The following is a 20,713-nucleotide window of genomic DNA, read 5'->3' as shown; positions in this document are numbered from 1 at the left end:
GATCGTAGGGGAAAATCCGCACTTCATCGCTACCTCGGAGATGTTGTTTCCCATTTCTCGTGTGCTGACTATAAACACACGTTCAAACTCACATATATCTTGATAACATGCTATTGTAGCAGCAGTAACCGATTAACAACTGCGCCAGACTCTTGTTATCTTATATAGGCGTTGTCAACCGCAGTGCCGTATTCTGCCTGTTAACAAATCTCTGAATTTGAATACACATGCCTATACCAGTTTCTTTGGCGCTTCAGTGTAAAAAGTATGCCGTTAATATAATTCAGCAACAATTAACGAGTTTTGTTATTTTTTAATTTTGTTAGTGTTGGCGTGAAGATACCCCTTGTGGCGAAATGAATAAAAAAATTAAATTTATTGGTTTTTTGAAAAGAGGAAAAAGTACGGACATGGAACTGTAACTTTAGAATTTTTGAAGGGCTTTTTTTACGGACTGTATTGACCGGCTTGAATGCGGACAAATTCAGTGCTGCATGAAATATGCCTGTAATATAATTTACCATTCCGATTAATTACATTTTTGAATTCTACGTCATTGTTGATTTATTCGGAGTTCTCACCTTGGACGTAAAATTCGTCTTTCTGCCATAGCATTAATTCATTAGCCGCCATCGGTGTTCTTCTATTTGTTGACCGTGTGTATCTTCCTAAGTCGGCATCGATTCACTTCACGAAGACGGTGGAAACCAAGGAATACAATGCTACGTCGCTTTAAATAATTTTCGTAACACTTCGATACTTCTCACTATTTTTTATTCACAACACAATAAGATTTGCTCTGCTCGTTTCACAAACCATAATTACTAACTATATGGCGGCCTTTCCGCACACTCCAAAAATCACGTCCATCCTCCACAAGGCAACATTCGAAAGTGTCTCTTAGCTCCTTCTTGGAGTATGAAACAAAAGAGAATCCAATGTGGACATTACAAAGATTATAATCTACATGCGTCTCAATTTAATCTTTGGCGCAGCTTTTAAGGTATTGTATGTCTCTGCGTCGGAATGTGTCATTACAACTGCCCCCCTACTGTATACTGTCACTAGAAAACTTTATTTGGTTGACAGGATACAGTAGTCGACCTTGCAATTGATAGGTTTGCGGGTCTTTTATTTACAAACTTCATTTTTACTGTCTCATTTTCATGGCACTGTGAATTCTTTGGTGTGTGTCAGTTTTTTGGTATACTTATGCTAATATTTACAAACCTTAATCCTAATATACAAAGTTTTGGTTAATACTGAGAAAACGACACCATGTGGTAAACTTTGTACAATAAAATAGACAATGAATACAACGTTATTTACAAATGTTTCCTTCCTCATCAGAGGTGAAAATTAAGTCCTTGTATTGCTTTCTGTATTTGTTCTGGGGCGACGAGCTTTGCTCGCTAGCCCGTGTTGAATATGGGCGGGTGATATGCGCGCCTGTTTGTTTGGTCGTCCGTTAGCGAGCGACGTTGGTTGAATGCGCGCGCCAGTGCACTGAATATACACCGACGTGCGGGTACCGTCGAGACTTCCGAACCTCAGTATGCGTGTGCTTTTTGTAGTTCCTTCTAGTACTTAGACTGCATACGACGAGGTACATTGGAATATGTGCCCCGAAGAACACACCACACTATGTGCGAGGCGGAGGACGATCCCTTCGATGCAGCGTACCATGTCAAACTTGTTTGGCATTGTCCTTTCCTATTGTGACGCCATGGGTAGTTTGACGATACAAGCTTCAATTTTTGATGTCACTTGTTTAGGCTCGCTGACACTTGCAACGTAGCACTACTTTGCACAATTTTAATTTCTACACACACCACTTTAACCGCGAGTATTGCGATCGAAACTTTCTTTTCACTACACTTTTTTCTTCGCATTAACCCCTTTTACCTATTGTACTGAGATTCATTCCCCTCAATACTTCTGGTCAATGTACATAAGTATTCACAAATTTGTAAGTCACGGGACTTGGCATGAAATACAAAGTACATCACATACAATGGAATAACATAAAACACATACAATACATTGGTTACATTAATTACAGGAAAAAACTATCGACGAAAATTGAAAAAATTTTTGACCACTCATAGTGGCTTCTTCGTCTTGGATTTTACTGACACACACACCTTTTTCCATTAATCTGTTAGAAGGAACAAGTCCTTTGTTTTCCTTCTTGAACTCGAGTGTAAATTGAGGTTTACCTTCGTTACGTATTCGTCATACGCAACGACATGCCTCAGTATGCAGAGAACACACCTGTAGCCGCTCCACTGCATCTTGGGAAGGGAATTTTCTACCTTCTACTTAGGGTAATGGCAACGACTACGTGCTACGGTTTTTACGTATAAAATCTGAAAATGCACGAAATAATAATTTATATGTAGCATAAACCTAATATGTACAGTGTTTTGTGCTTAAGCATGTTTTGGTGTGCTTGTTTGTGCCCCCTGTTGTCAAATCGGTCGGCCGGTGGGGGCTCATAGCGACCGATTGTTTTTTACCGGGGGAGACAACGGCGTTGCTTCATTACTGTCCGTTACCTCTACGAAGTGTACTGAGTGGTTATTCTGTCGCCAATTAGTTTCCGGACCGCTGCGTGCAACATTTTCTTGCGACCGGCCGTCGCTATTCCTCCTTGGTCTGTCATTTCTATTATTGTAACTATTGTAATTTTCATTTGTGTGCCGCCTTTCATCACGCGGGCCTGACCAATCGTTCACGTGATTTCTATCATTTCCATACCGGCGTGGACCGTAATCTCTATTATATCTTCGGTCTTCACGTCTCTGTGGCGCCGAATTCCTCCGATTTCCGTAATTCCAGTTTCTATTATTTGGCCTTGTCGCATACGGATGTCAACTGTGTGGGTTTTGTCCACTGCCATTAAAATGATATCCGTTTACGTTGTTTTGATTGGTTCCGGGATGTTCATTCCGATTACTTGTGCTCGGCTCTTCTTCGTATATTAGATCAATTGAGTCAAGCACGGAAAGAAAGTATTCAAGGTCGTTCTCCGGTATGGTTACCAATTTCTCGCGTAAGTTCGCGGGTAGTCTGTTTTTCAGAATTTTGAGAACATCTACGTGCGGTATTGGATTGTTTCAATAGCGCGTCTTATTCAAATACTTTTCGAAATACTTTCTCAACCCGCCGTTTTTGAGGTTGAACGGTTGTGGGTTGAATACCTCACGTCGCAGTCTTTCTTGGACCCCAGCCGACCAATATTTCTCCAAGAAAGCCCGTTCAAATTGTTCGTAGGTGACGCACTGTTCAGCCATGTCTGTGGCCCACAAAAGTGCGTCGCCTTGTGTGAAGCCTACTACATATCTAATCTTCTGTGCCTCAGTCCAGTTTCTTGGTAAGACATTTTTAAATGCTCTTACGAATACGACTGGATGAGTTTTTCTGGATTCTGTGGAGAAAACTGGAAACTGTCTATGTTTCAACAGGCTCTCATCGACTAGAATCGTCGAGATGCAAGGCGACACGCCTACTGCCTGTTGTAGCACCGCGTTTGGCGAATAGCCATTGTTTGCCTGTGCCGGTGCGTGCACATACGCCGGACTGGGTGCGTGATGTTCTGTGTTATTGACATCGTAATCTGGCACGGGTGAATAAGTGTCGGGCTGCCTATTGCTTGACGTAGGCAAATCATTTGAAACATTTAGTCTACCAGCAATTTCCTTACGTATTCTGTCCCCAGCTACTTTGATTTCATTACCTAATTTTTCAAAAAGTTTTGTTTCCCGGTCAGTTATTGATTCATTTACATTAACGGTTTCTAAAGTTTCATTTATTTTGATAATGTCCGCCTTGATACGTCCACTCTCCTGTTTCAGAAGACCGACTTCTTTGTTAGCTTTATTAACTTGGTCAGGTATTTCTTCACATGCGGACTGTACTCTAGTTAAATTTAATTGAATAGTCTGTACGTTTTCATGTATTTCTTTTTGTACCGTTTGTGTTTGATTGTGTGTTTCTACGATTTCTGACAGTTCCTGTTCCTGTTTGTTTGTAAGATCTGACAATTTCTTTTCTAAATCATTTGCCAATACATTGTATACACTATTGACTGTTTTGATGACTTTGTCTTCGATCTTTTGATCGATTTCATTGGTGAGTTTACTTAAGCGTTGATCAAAATGTTTGTGCATATTTTCAAATTGCGTGTTTACACTTGAAAACTGCTGTTGGAACCCAATTTCCATGTTTGACAATTTTGTGTTTGTCATGTTGTGGCTGATTTCTAGATTCGCCAGTTTTGTGTTCGTTGTGTTGTTGCTGATCTTTAAATCAGATAATTGCTCGCTCACGTTTGACATCAGACTATATAATGCCTCAAGCGTAACTGACGAAGCTTGTGTGTTTGTATTTATGCCATTATTTGTAGCCATTGTTTCTCTACCATGGGCTGATTGAATCGAAACCGAGCTATGTTCACTGATTTCACGCGAAATATTTTCATCTGATCTGGTAATCGATGCTTCATCGACTGTGTACAAGGTTTCATTTGCAAGTGGTTCGTTATTGTTAATCCCTGTCGAGTGCAATTGAATTGTATTTACTTCTACATTATGTTGTGCTGAAAAACTAATTGCGTCATCATTTACGTCACTATTGTCAGAATCAGTGACGCGTCCATGAACATTTGTCAAATTAAAATTCTCCGATTCCATTGTGGAGATATTATTTTTATCTGTACTTTACTGTTAATCTAAATCTTTAAATTCTCTCGCAGTTGAATTAATAAAAATATCTCGTGATTGTTATTTGTTGCGCGTCGGAAATTTACAAGATGGCGCACTACGTCTTCTAATTCTGCAATTGTTGAACATAAAGTAATTATCAAAGTGTAATTGTGTGTTGCCACAAACACTACCAGGATTTTAATATGGAAAGGAAAAGGTTCTGCTTTAAGTGAAGCTAAGCCAAGATGCAGCCGCTGCATGCGTTTGCGCTTTCCTACCTTAATTCCGGCGGAGCTGCGTCACTCACGATTACGTTAGTTTTGTAAATCCTTGTCCTTGTTCCTTCTGGTTATTGTGCCATCCGTTTATACAGTTAACATTGTTTCACCTTATTCGTCATTTTCCATGTGCGTCATGTAACAGAGAAACAGTAATTAGTACAAGTACATTTGTAGCACAACAATCAAGTACTTACTCTTTGTTCCACCAGCACTGTCCCTGTCAGCGGTCGCCAGTGTGGCGAAATAAATAAAAAAATTAAATTTATTGGTTTTTTGAAAAGAGGAAAAAGTACGGACATGGAACTGTAACTTTAGAATTTTTGAAGGGCTTTTTTTTACGGACTGTATTGACCGGCTTGAATGCAGACAAATTCAGTGCTGCGTGAAATATGCCTGTAATATAATTTACCATTACGATTAATTACATTTCTGAATTCTACGTCATTGTTGATTTATTCAGAGTTCTCACCTTGGACGTAAAATTCGTCTTTCTGCCATAGTATTAATTCATTAGTCGCCATCGGTGTTCTTCTCTTTGTTGACCGTGTGTATCTTCCTAAGTCGGCATCGGTTCACTTCACGAAGGCGGTGGAAACCAAGGAATACAATGCTACGTCGCTTTAAATAATTTTCGTAACACTTCGATACTTCTCACTATTTTTTATTCACAACACAATAAGACTTGCTCTGCTCGTTTCACAAACCATAATTACTAACTATATGGCGGCCTTTCCGCACACTCCAAAAATCACGTCCATACTCCACAAGGCAACAATCGAAAGTGTCTCTTAGCTCCTTCGTGGAGTATGAAACAAAAGAGAATCCAATGTGAACATTACAAAGATTATAATCTACATGCGTCTCAATTTAATCTTTGGCGCAGCTTTTAAGGTATTGTATGTCTCTGCGTCGGAATGTGTCATTACACCCTGATAATGAGCGTTATGGGAAATGCGTAGGTATTGCTAGAGTTAAGGGACATGAGGGCTGAATAGCCAGGCCCCAGCTCTATGCTGATACACGTATACAGAGCTGCAAGTTAATGTTTATTTTTTCCTGTGTTTTCCTTGTAGCAAATTTCTTAATTTTCGTGCGTGTTTTTCTGTTTAATAGGTTTAATCTCTCGTTTCTGTAAGTGCACCTTCATTCAGTCTAAGGCGCAGTATTTGCTCATTTGTAACATACACATCTACAGAGCGTTAAGTTAAGTATTTTATCTATTCTCGTGTTTTCCTCGTAGTATATTTCTTAAATTTCGTGCGTGTTTTTCTGTCTGAGAGGTGTATGTTCGTATTTTCTACGTCTAAATTTAGGTAGTCTGTAGCGCAGTTTCCATTTCTTCTGAACCGCCTGCTACGTAGCTCATGAGGCACCAGCGTCCATTGACGACACATCAGAAGGTTAGTAAGTTGCATGTCTAGGGTTCTGTCTGCTTTTATACTTTACTTCTTCAGTTAGTCTTGCTACAATGGGTAGGACGTGTGCATGCATGACGTGTTCATGCTGTGTGCGGACGCAGGAGGAGCTAGCTGCAATTTGTGAACAGCTGAATGCACTTTTGGCTACGGTCACTCACCTTCAGTCTTCTGCCTTGGGGTATAGCGGTGGTGGAGAATCTGGCGCGTCGCTTGGGACACTTCAGGGGTCGCTTGTTTCGCCCACGGGCTCTGCTGACGAGGCACCTCCTAGTGTATCCGACGCGGTGGATCTGCCCTCATAGCAGGGTAAAATGGAAATGTCGTGTGGCTAGGGCCTCCCGTCGGGTAGACCGTTCGCCTGGTGCAGGTCTTTCAATTTGACGCCACTTCGGCGACCTGCGCGTCGATGGGGATGAAATGATGATGATTAGGACAACACAACACCCAGTCCCTGAGCGGAGAAAATTTCCGACCCAGCCGGGAATCGAACCCGGGCCCTTAGGATTGATAGTCTGTCACGCTGACCACTTTTTTTTTCCAATAACAAACATAAACTGCTTCTAGCATTTTTTTATATATATAAGACGATGACTATAAAAGAAAATGTTTCTGGGAAACGTAAATAAGTGGATTGTTTTTAACATAATAGTGAAAAAAATAAATAAAATATCCTGCTTCTGGCAGTACAAACAATAACGGTCTACGTTCCTCTTTTAGGCGCGTACCTCGCTAATCCCGTCACACCTCGCGTTGGTGTCGGGTACGTCTTCACGTGTGTTTGTGGTCCTTTCTTGTTCTGATGCCTATAGACAATAATTACATTCTCCTACCCGGGACACCCCAACTGGGTGGGGGATCAAGCAAGGCACTCCCTAAAAAATTTGCGTAATATGTTCGATATCTCGGATGTCTCATAAGCTGTGAGTGATGTTCCTGTAGTAAGGCCCAAAAGTCAAGCACATTCTTACTGCCGTCTCGGAAAAGATAACGCACAGTCAAACCTCGAATCCAAGTCACTGCGTTTGTCTTCGTTCGGGGATAATATGTCCTATCTGGGAGAAGTAGTGTGCGTGGTTCTATTGTTTGCGGCCCCACCCGAAGGAGGAAGGCGATCATTTTTTTAACCAAACACCAGACGTCCGCCGAAGGACCGCATATCAGGCGATGCTCCTCAGTGTCTATAACATTGCACTGCGGACACAGTGGCTCGTCCGCCATATGAATTGTATGCAACCTGGAACGAGTCACGTATTTCCCATTTACCACCTGATACCACAATGCGCGCGTTCCCGTATCGAGGTGTGGGTGGTGCACTGTACGCCATACCACTGACCACGTAACTGTTGGTTGGCGGCGCTCTACGGGATTATTCGGCCGTCGTCGAGTGAAGATGTGATATATATCACGTGCCGTTGCCGTCCTGGTAGTCGGTAGTTCCATATGTACATAACTGTGTTCCACAAAGAAGGTTCGCATATGGGCAAGCGATGGTGAGATGTGAGCCACCGTTACCGGAGCCGAAAGAGAAGGTGGAGCGAGTTCGTCTATCAAGCTGCCCGTCAGACTTGTCTGGTGTCGTGTCCACATCTTTATCATTGTGGTTACATAAATAGCCACTGCTCGGTCGCGTACGGGGACTAGTCCAAGACCTCCACGACTACGAGGAAGGGTGAGGGTTTCGTACCCTACCTTAAAAAGCAGACCTGTGCTCACAAAATATCCGAGTGCCGCCAGGATTCGGCGGGCCAACACCACCGGCATAGGAAGAACTTGTGCCAGGTGGGGGATGCGAGAGGCTAGATAAGTGTTGGCAAAGGTGACCCGTTGTATCACATCCAGTGCCCTTAACCTGTGACTTCGGACACTCGCACGAATTGTTTGCAGAAGATTTCTGTAACTCAGTGCCACCGTGCGTCGAACGTTGGTAGTGAAGATAATTCCTAGGCATTTCATCTTGTTGATCGGCTGTAATGGTGCTACACTTCCTGTTGGGAGTCCTCTCCCGATGTTCATCGCTCCCGACTTTGCCATGTTCAGGCGACTTCCCGTAGCCATACAATACAAATTAACCCAATGCAAGGCCGCTCCTGCCTTGCTAAAAACACTAGGTCATCTGCGTATGTTCGGCATACAAACTTGGTGTGCCTTATCGTCATTCCTTGGAGTCGATTCCGGAGCCCGCAAAGCAGCGGCTCGACAGCGATGGCATACAATATCGTTGACAGCGGGCACCCTTGTCTGACAGATCGTGAGATGGTGATGGGCCCCACCAAGCGTCCATTGATGAGCACTTTGGATGCGGCTCCGTGGAGTAGTCGCATGACGACGGTGATAAAACTTTCCGGAAACTTCATTTTCATCATCACGTCCGTGAGATAAGCATGACTCAGCCTGTCAAATGCGCGATCGAAGTCTATCGATACCAATACACCCCGGAGACGACATGTCGATGCCAGTGCGATAACATCGCGGTAGTCGCTGAGTGCCGTTTGTATATTGCTAGCTCCTCCTAGCTGGGTTTGGTCGAGTGAAATCACTTGTCGTATAACGCGTTTAAAGCGTGCTGCAAGTATCCTGGCGTAGATCTTGTAGTCGCAATTAAGAAGGGTCAGCGGCCGGTAGGCCTGTATCCCTGTGCCGCCAGATGGTTTGTGGATGGGGATGATCATTCCTTCCACGAAGGAGGGTGGAAGAGGCACGTTGGGAGACATCAATTCGCCGTACATGGCAGTCCATCGTGGAATCATGAGATCTTTAAATGTACGATAGAACTCTAACGGAAACCCGTCGGGCCCCGGCGATTTGTGCGACGCTCCCTTATCAATCGCTTCCATTACGTCGTCAACTGTGATTTCACCTGTTAACTCCAGGTTGGCCGACTCGTCGAGACACGCGGAGAGCGTTCGTCGGACCTCATGAAAGGCTGCCTGATCGTGTTCCGCTTCTTCATAGAGATGACCGTAGTGTTCCACGAAAGCGTTGGCAATGTCTTTTTGCGTTGTCATGCGGCGACCATCTGGCAGTACGACCGTCTGTATTAAGGTTCTGCGGCTACGTTGTTTTTCTCTAATAACGTGATACATCGACGGGGATTCTCCACGGACTCGTTCAAAGGCCCTTGCACGGATTGCGACACCCTCCAGTCGGCGGCGCGTTATGGAAATTATTTGGGCCTGTGCTCGTTTTATACCGGCACGACGCTCCTGTGAAGGTGCTTGTACAGATAGTTCGCGGAGCATCGTGAAATAAAATTCCGTCGTGTACCGCCTCCACATCATCTGCTCTCTTCCGTATGCAATTAACGCTCGGCGCAATGCAGGCTTAACGCATTCCAGCCACCACTGCAACGTCGTCGGATATGTCGGGAGGCGTCGTTCACACACATGCCAAGTGTCTTCGACTAAGCGTCTGCACTCAGGTTCCCTAAGGTGTGCTGTATTCAGTTTCCAAACACTGCGACTCCTCCACACCTGTTGACGACTCAGGGAGACCGTGCATATATATGCTATGTGATCTGAAAAGGCGACAGGCCACAATTCCGCATCGAGGATCGCAGGTTCGAGACGACGTGTTACGTAAATGCGATCGAGACGACTTGCAGAGTGACTCGTGACGTAGGTGTATCCACGTCTGTCGCCATGTATCTGCTCCCATGTATCAATGAGATTCATGTCCAGTATGAGTTGCCATAGCTCCGGGCATGAAGTATAACGGGGGTGTTGATCTTTTGGTGCGAGCACGCAGTTGAAGTTGCCTCCAAATAAGACATGTTCATACCGACCTAAGAATAGTGTTGCAATCTCCTCTGCGTAAAATCGGGATCGGTCGCGCCGTCTGTCTGACCCCGACGGTGCGTAAATGTTAACGACCCGTACTCCCAACACTGTGAGCGCTAGTCCTCGCGCTGACGGCAGGTACACCACGTCCTCGGCTACTATGCCGCTACGTAGAAGTATCCGCTGCCGCCGTCGATAGTAGGTGTAATGTACGTATCGTACTCATAGAGGTCGGGGAAGCTCTCAACACATACTTCCTGCAGCAGAACGATGTCGACGTCTGACGCATGCAACATGTCTCGTAATAATTGCAATTTGACAGGCGTTCTGATCGTATTAATATTAATAGAGGCTGTTCGATATGCCTGCCGCTGTTCCTCAGTGCGTAAAGCGCACATGAACGCTTATGTTAATTTGTGTGCTGCTGCCCGGTGACATGCTGTCTGTGCGTCAGTCTGCATCTTCTGCGCGGTTAACATCCGGTGGACGCAGCACTCGCCATTGCGGGTGCGTCGTCGGTGTGGGGGTCAGTATCGGATTCGTCGGCCCAGTTCCTGTGCTGGAGGTCCAGCTCCCGTCGTGTCTCTCCATCTCTCCACCACTCAGCTACCGGGGCGAATGGCGGGTTGTAACGCCTTCATGTCGCTTGAGGCAAAGGGCCAATGTAGAAACCACATGTTGATCCATCATAAATACGGGACAGGGGCAGGTCAAATATTTACCAAGGAAAATCACCAAACAGCCGTATGTTTTGAAAAGTTATTTTATTTTGACAACCAGTTTCGGCATCTCAATAACCATCTACAGGTCCCATATGCTCTTCATCTAATTACAGATATGTCGATACTTGCATACTGGACTCAACTGGTCAATCTTTGTCAAGTCTTCGAAGGAAATACTCCAAAAATGAATTCACAGTATCTAGATACTGAAGGCCCAGTATCCAAGTGTCGACAGATCTGACTATCTACACATGAAATGCCCATGGGGAATGAATATGGCGTTGTTGAGATGCCGAAAGTGACTGTCTAAATAAAATAACTTTTCAAAACATACAGCTGTTTGGTGATTTTCTTTGATAAAAAATGTGGGGTACTGGCCTCCTGGTTTCACCCATTCACCCTGTGAGTGTACAGGCGGGCTCCTTCAGCAGAGCAGGGTAGGGTCCGAGCAGGCACCGGGAGGGGGGGGGGGGGAGATTACTAGCTACCGGGAGCTCCAACCTTAGGCGCATTATGGAGCTCCTCGGTCAGATTGCGTTCAGGCTGAAAAAAAAAAGCCAATATGCACTTGGTATGTCTGCCGGAGGACCTCATCCATGATCTAGAGGTGGCTTTGCCTGCGACTATCGAGCCTGCAGGGTACAGTCGTCTGCAAGTTGTGGCTGACGTCGGCATCAACGACACCTGTCGCATGGGTTCTGAAGCCATACTCAGTTCATACAGGTGGTTGGTGGAAGTGATGGAGGCTGCTGGTCTCGAGCGTAGGGTGCATGCAGAGCTCACAATTTGCAGCATTTTTCCCAAAGGTGACTGTAGAATGAATCTACTTCCTCCAACGTACATTGTGCATAATGACCACGAAGATAAGATATGTGAAATTAGGTTTCATACGGTGGCATATAGACAGTCGTTTTTCTCTAACTCTATTTGCGAGTGGAACAGGAAAGGAAATGACCAGTAGTGCTATGGGGTACCCTCCGCAACGGCCCGTACTGTGGTTTGTGGAGTATTTATGTAGATGTATGTAGACGTAGAATGATCAGTCAACTGTTTCCCACCGACTCTTGGATGTTTTTGTCATATATCCTTGCATTATGTAGTATCTTTTCGTCTGTGCTTAACACATGTATAAAATTTTTCATAACAGTATGTTCTATGAGCAAGAGTGACAGTATACCATCTGGAAGTGCAAAATTTTTTCTTGTAGGTTCACATTAAGTAGTCACATTCACTTCTGTTTTGGCCTTTGTTTTTGTTACATCTATAATGGGAATTATATTACAGAACACTTATTATTACACCCAGTAATACATCACTTCCCTGCACTTTATCCTGTGAGTATCATTTTTGTTATGAAGTTATGCTTCCCATTTCAGCACCTATGGTCATATTATTGAAATGTATACCTTAAATGTCTTTACTGGATGATATATCACATCTTTTCTAACTTTCTATTATTTGAAGAGAGCTAATTTTTTCAGCAACGGCAGTCTACAAGTGTAGCACAGGTATCGATATTGGATCTATTTTGCTTTGTTTGTGTGTAAGTGCTCTTCCATTACGTACCCACGAAGCAGAAATTACTGATTATTCAAATATGGACTAGTTTCAACATTTGGAAACGTAAACAATATGTTCTTGAAAATAAACAATTGGTTCGCAGCAAATTGATTGTAACTGAATTTAGATAAAACATTGCACAATCAATTTAGTACCGCATAATGACTGACCACACCGTTAGAAATAATTCATCGACTGAATCAATAAATCGAACAGAGTATTCCAAATTCTTAGGTGTTTTATTGATAAGAACTTGAACCGGAAATAACATGTTGCATGTCTTCTTAAGCGTGTAAGCTATGGAATACCTGTGTTACGGATAAGATCAAATATGCGATTAAAATGTCAGAACGTTGGCTCACTTTTCCCATTTTCGTTTGCTAACTTGTTGTGGCATTGAGGAGAAGCTGTCTGTTGCACAGAACTGCGTAATAGCGATAATACTTGGGGTCCGTTATAGAACCTGGTATAGAGAACATTTTAAATAGTTGTGCATAGTGACAACAACATTACAATACATTAATCCCTTATGCAATTTGTTGTCAACTATCCATCACTGATTGAAAACAACAGTACCATTCACAAATATAATAGTAAGGGGGAAATGATTTATGCTATGCATCGTTCAGTCATAGTACGTTACAGAAAGGACTGAGATATTCAGGCATCGGTATTCTGACTACATACGCAATGACGTAAAGAGTTAAACAGCCGACAAAGTTAACTTCAGCCGACAACTGAAAACATATCTGTTTTATCTTCGAGAGAGAGAGAGAGAGAGAGAGAGAGAGGGAGAGGGAGAGAGAGAGAGAGAGAGAGAGAGAGAGAGGGAGGGAGAAGGGGGGCGATAGTGTGGGGGGGGGGGGGAACTGAACATTCTTAATTGCAAAAACTAAAGAAATTAAGAGAGGGAGAAAGAGAGAATGAATGCAGTTATAAATCATTCTATGCAAGCAAGAAAAAAATATAAAAACGCTCAGCAACTTACCTTATGTTTCGCTGAAAAAGTGCACTACGACTGTAAAACTGACTCGTTTCACATTATAGCAATAAGTCGCAACATGTCAATAAGTAACTCTCAGGTTTGACTCCTCTGTAGTTTATACTGTTTTGTTACTTTCGTTACGCCTAGGCGAAACGCATGTCTCAGTTGCCTATGTGTAATGGAAGGCCAGCATTGCGTTTAATTATTGTTCTATATTTGACATGGATTACGTATTATGCAGGTTCTCGAAGTGGTGGGTGTACCTCGGAGTGGAGGATTTGAGCACCTCTGACGACTACGCAGCTATCTTCGACTGTTACACGATACTGATTCACCCAGGATACGACAGCACCACCAAGGTCCACGATATAGGCCTCATATACTCGGCCAGCTTGATCCCTTTCAACCGTACGTATTACCTTTTAGTTCTGTCATTTCGGCAATGCACTGCTTGTTTTCTACCTATAATACAATATAAAATGCCTTTTTGAAAGTTATTTGACAGCTTCAACAACAAAGATCTATAATACTAATTACATTAGTATTCACACGAGAGGTTTCGGGAGTTAATGCTACCATTATCAGGAAAAACACATAGAAGGATCTTAGGAACTTACACAAGATGAATAAAAACAGATAAAATCTCTCCTGTCAAATCATGTAACATCAGACTAAAAGCCCTCGTCTCACTTGGTATCAACAACAATCGCTAGCTCAGTAGTAATAGATTACTCGTACATCCTTCGGCTAAGCGTCTTACGTCGGTAGTTACTTACTGCAGAAAATATGTGTTGTCGATCAACAAATGTTTGACCCTTACCGATGAGCGTACTGTAACATATGCGTAAATAGTTTGTTATTATTCGGTGTATGGCAGGCTAAGATCTACAAATGCCACATGAAAATGTAAAAAAAAAAGAATTACAGAAATGTTGCAAAACACAAATTAAACAAAAAATTGATACAGATAACAAATTCTATGTAAAAAAAATGCTTGAACATGGCATTTCTCAATCAGAGATCGATATCAATACTTGATATCCAATTAACTGGTTCAGCTGCAGCTTCCAAGACACCATTCCATTCTCACAGTACCTTCTCTTGGAGCACTGTTGAACAATTTCCTTCACAGTATGCTCACCTACTGCTTCGTGGTCATATTCAAAGCTACGGAAAATGCTTATCCATTTTGCATTCAATTTAGGCCGCACCATAGGTTCCTGAGTAGTTTGGACCCTGACATTGGTATGGTGGGGTCTTCATATATGTTGCTATGGAAACCTTCAAAAGACTTCCATGCTTTCTCCAGCAACAGAAAATTATCTTTCCATACAGCTCTGCTACACTTCAGCAAGGAACTGGTAGTAAGTAAAGTTTCGTTCAACCAGCAGCTTCTTTTAATGATGCGATTTGGTTTGAAAATATAGAGGTATTCTGTGCAAAGAAATTATGTATGCACACGTAGTTCATAGCCTTGGAAATACCAGTTGCTACGGTGACGATAATATTATATTAGTAACAGTCCTACTAACCTCTAGATTATGCTAACACTTAACGCGAAACTCAATCCTGTGTCACTGTTATCACCACGTAAGGGCTGACTTCGTTTCTCGTGGTTCACTATTGGATTTACTAAGTGCTCTATATTCTCCGGGCAAGTTTTGCACACACACACACACACACACACACACACACAAACACGCGCGCGCGCGCTTACGCTGATATTGCTGTAGTGTCGTTACGCATACAACAAACACAAAAACGTGAACGAATGGTCGTATTAACGCTCGCTACTGTAACCTCAAATTCAGAAACAACTGAATTGATAGCCGCTGAGTCGGAGATATGGCAGCGGCGAATTTAACAGTTCAGCTTTTCAACTGAATGATAAGGTTTCAACATTCTCAAGTGATTAACAGCCAAATATCCAGGAGCATCGCTGCGGTATGGCATCCAGAACCCAACGACGCAAACGTGCACCTCTTGTCAGCACACATCAGAGAGTGCACATGTTACCGCAGGCTCACAAACAAAAAGCCAGGGGATGCTCGCAGGTGGCAAAAATGTCGGTGCACGCCCAATACACTGTTCTAGCACGTTAATAACTACATTCTACGATGTGTTTCACTTGCCAACTAGTAAATGTTGAGAGAAGTGATAGTGATATTCCCAAGTGGAAAGATGTTAACATGCAAAGAACAGGAGCACCTGCTACGTCCGTCACCGTTACTAGCCAGTAAATGATACAGCACCATTCTGCCCCATTGTGTATATAATACGTGTGTCTACTGCCCCAGAAGGCAGGGCTGAAGACTTTCTCTTATACTGTTCGCAAAGCAGTGACAGAAATAAAAGTTCGAGTGTGAGGCTAAAGATCAGGATGAAAGGATATCTATGATAGGATTCGCTGACGACAAATGCAGGACCTGGTGAATGGAACGAAGAGCCTAATGAGCAAACACTCCGGATGGTAAACTGAAGAAAGACTGGAGGTATTAGGAGTAGCAGAAATGAGATTAGCGATGAACTTAACATCAGAACAGGGAATCACGAAGTGAGTTAATTCCTCTAACTTAAAATCAAAATAACGTATGACGTATGAAGCAAGGAGGATGTAAGAAGCAGACTAGCACGGCGAAGAATGCAGTCTTCTCTGTGGGTAGTCTGGAGCACAGCACTGTATGGAATGAGGGAAAACCAGAAAAGAAGAAGATCTAAGTGTCTGATTGAATTTTCTCATTTTGAGAACACTGAAGAAGCAATCTGTTTTACTTGTTGAAAAGGACTGACTAGCCTAGATCACATAAAATATTTCTTTATTTAAGAAAATTGGTTTCGACAGATTTGGCGTGAGGTTCAACGTAAAATGAACACGTTTCACAACAAAAAGATTTTTAACACATGAAGTTGAAAGCAAATTCTGACGAAACCGGTTGTCTTAAATAAGGAAATATTTTATGTGGTCCAGGCTGCTGAATGTTTTTTACTAAGTGTTTGAGATGTGTTACAGAAAGATGTTAAAAATTCCGTGGACTGAGAAGATAAGGAACGACGAGGTCCTCCACGGAATGGGCGAGGAAAGGAAACACTGCAAAACAATGACTAGAAGACAGGATAGTATGACAAGACCTGTATTCTGACATGAGGGAATAATCTCCATGGTAGTAGAAGGTACTGTAGAGGGAAACAGCATAGGGGAAGATAGGTATTGGAAAATAACCAACACGGGAACTGAGGACAGTAGGTGCAACTTTGAGCTGAAGATGTTATCATAGGAGAGAAGGCGCAGCGGACTGCATCGAATTAATCAGAAGACGGTTGAACCCAGAAAAAAAGATCTATTAGGTGTCCTGTACTTTCGCCAAGACCTCATCATTTCCAGATTGAGGCAGTGACTTGGGGATGCATGGTGCAGGGAATGGCAATTGAATCTCAATGTAGACAAGTGTAATGTGCTGCGAATACACAGAAAGATAGATCCTTTATCATTTAGCTACAAAATAGCAGGTCAGCAACTGGAAGCAGTTAATACCATAAATTATCTGGGAGTACGTATTAGGAGTGATTTAAAATGGAATGATCATATAAAGTTGATTGTCGGTAAAGCAGAAGAATCCTAAGGAAATGCAATCCGAAAACAAAGGAAGTAAGTTACAGTACGCTTGTTCGCCCACTGCTTGAATACTGCTCAGCAGTGTGGGATCCGTACCAGATAGGGTTGATACAAGACATAGAGAAGATCCAACGGAGAGCAGCGCGCTTCGTTACAGGATCATTTAGTAATCGCGAAAGCGTTACGGAGATGATAGATAAACTCCAGTGGAAGACTCTGCAGGAGAGACGCTCAGTAGCTCGGTACGGGCTTTTGTCAAAGTTTCGAGAACATACCTTCACCGAAGAGTCAAGCAGTATATTGCTCCCTCCTACGTATATCTCGCGAAGAGACCATGAGTATAAAATCAGAGAGATTAGAGCCCACACAGAGGCATACCGACAATCCTTCTTTCCAAGAACAATACGAGACTGGAATAGAAGAGAGAACCGATAGAGGTACTGAGGGTACCCTCCGCCACACACCGTCAGGTGGCTTGCGGAGTATGGATGTAGATGTAGATGTAGATGTAGATTCTTCTGTGAGCCCCTCCCACCTCCCAAGGTCACAGACGTTCACTTTATTGAGCATACCACGGACACCATCTAGTTTCTTGCGCCCACTTTAGACCCAACCGGGACCGGTCACCGTGTGTTGTGGACTATGGTTCAGCGATCAGGAATCAACACGGCTCCTTTAAGCTTTCGGAGTTTCGTGAGGTCCCTTCTAAGACAGAATAATGTACTACTCGTTACTAGATAGGTGTTTCTAATTCTGCCACTTATGACTCTATAAAATACTTCAGCGTTAAAGAGGCTTCATGATCTCTCGTCAAAGTTTATCGCTGGTAGACAACTGTATTTATTACAGTAGCCAACCACACTCGTTCAGATCTTGCGCCCAGCCAGCTACACGCTGTCGCTCTGTTCCGGATGTTTTGTGAATTTTATATAATTTGCGAACTTATGTCGTAGCATTCAAATAATACAGTTTGAAATGTCGCTCTTGTTTCTGAATTTCGTTGCAGAATACATCAAGCCGGCCGTTCTGCCCCGCTACTCGGACGTGGATAGTAGTCTCGAAGGATCGGAAAACACCGTCTGTGGATGGGGATCGCAAACAACAGGTCAGCCTTAAAACACACTAGAAACTACGTTTTCTTTTCAAGGTATTAAATACATTATCCACACCTGTCAGTACCTGCTTTTTCAGTATTGCACACCAGGTGGAATAATTTTCATGGCTAATTCTCCCAAGGATCTCAGTAATTCTGTCAGAATTTCTTTTACTACAGGACCCTTGTTTGGACTTATGTCTTTCAGTGCTCTGCCAAATTCTTATCGCAGTATTGGATCTCCAGTCTCATATCCATTTACTTCCTCTTCCTCTTTCTATAATATTGCCTTCAAGTTCATTTTCCTCGTATAATCCTTCTAAATATTCATTCCACCTTTTAGCTTCCCCTTCTTTGCCTAGAACTTGGTTTCAATCAGAAATCATGATATTCATACAGCTGCTACTCTTTCACTTTCCTAATGGCAGCATCTGTATTTCGTATAGTCATTCATCCTACAGTACTGCATTTGCTCTGTTGCCGTATCTTCTTGTTTCGTTCTCCTAATGTTCCTTCCCTCTTTTCCTGCTGACGAATTTGTCTTCTATCACGATTAAATCTTCTTCGATTTTTTCTAGATTAACTCATGTTTCCTTCATAGCGCTTCAGTCTACCTTGCGGTTGTTACCCCATCTTTCCCAAGGACAAGCTGTGCTATTTTTAGGAACCGGTGATGTATTTCTCATATTTTTCACAATCTCCCGTTCATCCATCCTGTCGATGTGTTGGTTCCATTCATGTTTTCTCCCACGTACCTATGCGATAATGGAGTCAAATTTACATTCTTTCCTAATAGTTTCACGTATAGTTCTATCTCTCAGTGTCTACCCAGTGTAACACACTTATACTCTGCTGCATAAGAAGGTTTTGTGTGTACCTAATGTTCCGTAATTAATGGAAGCAATGCATCGAATCAGAAGATCAATGCATTTCGTACATCTAAATTGTTTCAGTTAGTTTATAATACAGGAAGAAAACGATTGACTGCTCCAAAACCAGCAAAAATGAAAACTGATAAACAATTGTATTGACTTTGAAGTCACGCACACAGGGGACAAGAACGATATTGTGGCAACTGGACGAAATGCACTCGAGCGAGCTTAGATGTAGAATAGATGTGTAATATGCACATTAGAAACTTTAATTTCGTATGCAATGATGTTAATTGTAATTATGAAAAGCAGAAGTATGTAGCGACTAGAACACTTCATAGTAACTGTACCGTATTACGTAGCTCACGACGATGCTATCTGTTTGGATGTTTGCATGGGTAACCAAATTTAATTACTGTTCGTTACTAATTACTTTTCAAATGATGCTGTAAAAACTTTCATTCGCGGAAACAACTATTTGTTAATATTAATGTTACGTAAACATATGCACATAATATCATTTACAGAACACAACACAAAATCATAAAATTACTTTGACTACAAGAAAGCCATCACACTTTTGTCATAGAAATATGAATTGCATTTAATCACTTTTAGTTTGAACTGATTGTCTGCGTAAGCAGTGCAACATTGTATGAACAACTGTAGTTACTACTGCATTTTGTTACAATAATTACTTCACTAAAACCAACTGTAAGTTTAGCACAATCTGTTTTCTTTTAACTATTTCTTTCATTCACGATTTTCTCAGAAATTGTGGTATGGAGGATAGGTTACTCCAGATGGTTAACGAGTTGCGTCAATAAAGCTTCACTCGTAAAGCTTATGCTTTGACTACACACATTCTAACTGTCCAAAAATTAGTATTACGTTGACATGCCAATTACACAGCTACAAGGATACTGGCTGGATCTTACATTCCGATGAGTTGCTTGTTGTGCGATGTAGTGTTTATTCTGAAACTCATTATTGGCAGTGGGCTCTTCCTGATTAGCAAAGATCTTGAATAAATTTGAGCCACACAGTTTTCTTCATAATCCAAAATCTTCTTGCAAATGTGTACTGTGCCCATAGGCGTGTTCGATCACTTATTTTTTCCTTGCCACATACTATAACACCATTTCCAGCACAATTTCTGTTTAACATTTGCTCGCCAACACACACGTATGTATCACACCACAGACGCTTTGCAACTGAACCCTGCCCTCACTTCTATGACATGAAGGATATTTCTTGTGCTTCGTACAATATAAATTCCTTTAGATTGTCAGACTGTTTAAGACAACGATTTGACATAATTATTTCTTACTTATTCTTTTAATATACATTACATTTTCATAGACAATAATGGCTGACAAAATTCATCGCTACATACAGTTACAAAAAATGGATTTAAACTCATGAAATGAAGTAGCTTAAAAATACGTGATGCACTAAATTGTAGTGTTACACTTGCAATCCTCCACAGAATTTTTACTTCTGTGGTTCCCAAATGTCTTCAATTTTTCATGTTTCAGGTCTTATCTCAGCAATACATGTCACCATTATTTTGTAAATTCTTGCCTTTGCATCATCTTTTCCTAGATGTTTGTTTTTCCAAATTTTCTCATTTAAACACCCTACCACTTTGCTTTTGCTACGCTCTAACCTCCTTGTCGACATTTTC

General features: G+C 42.3%; 1 protein-coding gene across 1 annotated transcript in view; it reads left to right on the top strand.

The window, feature by feature from the left end:
• LOC126155401 (chymotrypsin-like elastase family member 1) overlaps nt 1-20,713 on the top strand; it is a 129,059-nt gene that overhangs the window by 83,794 nt on the left and 24,552 nt on the right. The window contains exons 3-4 of the mRNA XM_049916225.1: nt 13,690-13,856; nt 18,068-18,166. Of these exons, the coding sequence (XP_049772182.1) occupies nt 13,690-13,856; nt 18,068-18,166 (266 nt within the window). The remainder of the gene's footprint in view (nt 1-13,689; nt 13,857-18,067; nt 18,167-20,713) is intronic.

The sequence above is a fragment of the Schistocerca cancellata genome, chromosome 2, assembly GCF_023864275.1.
Source record: "Schistocerca cancellata isolate TAMUIC-IGC-003103 chromosome 2, iqSchCanc2.1, whole genome shotgun sequence".
Classification (NCBI taxonomy): domain Eukaryota; kingdom Metazoa; phylum Arthropoda; class Insecta; order Orthoptera; family Acrididae; genus Schistocerca; species Schistocerca cancellata.
This window is presented reverse-complemented; position numbering and strand designations above follow the sequence as displayed.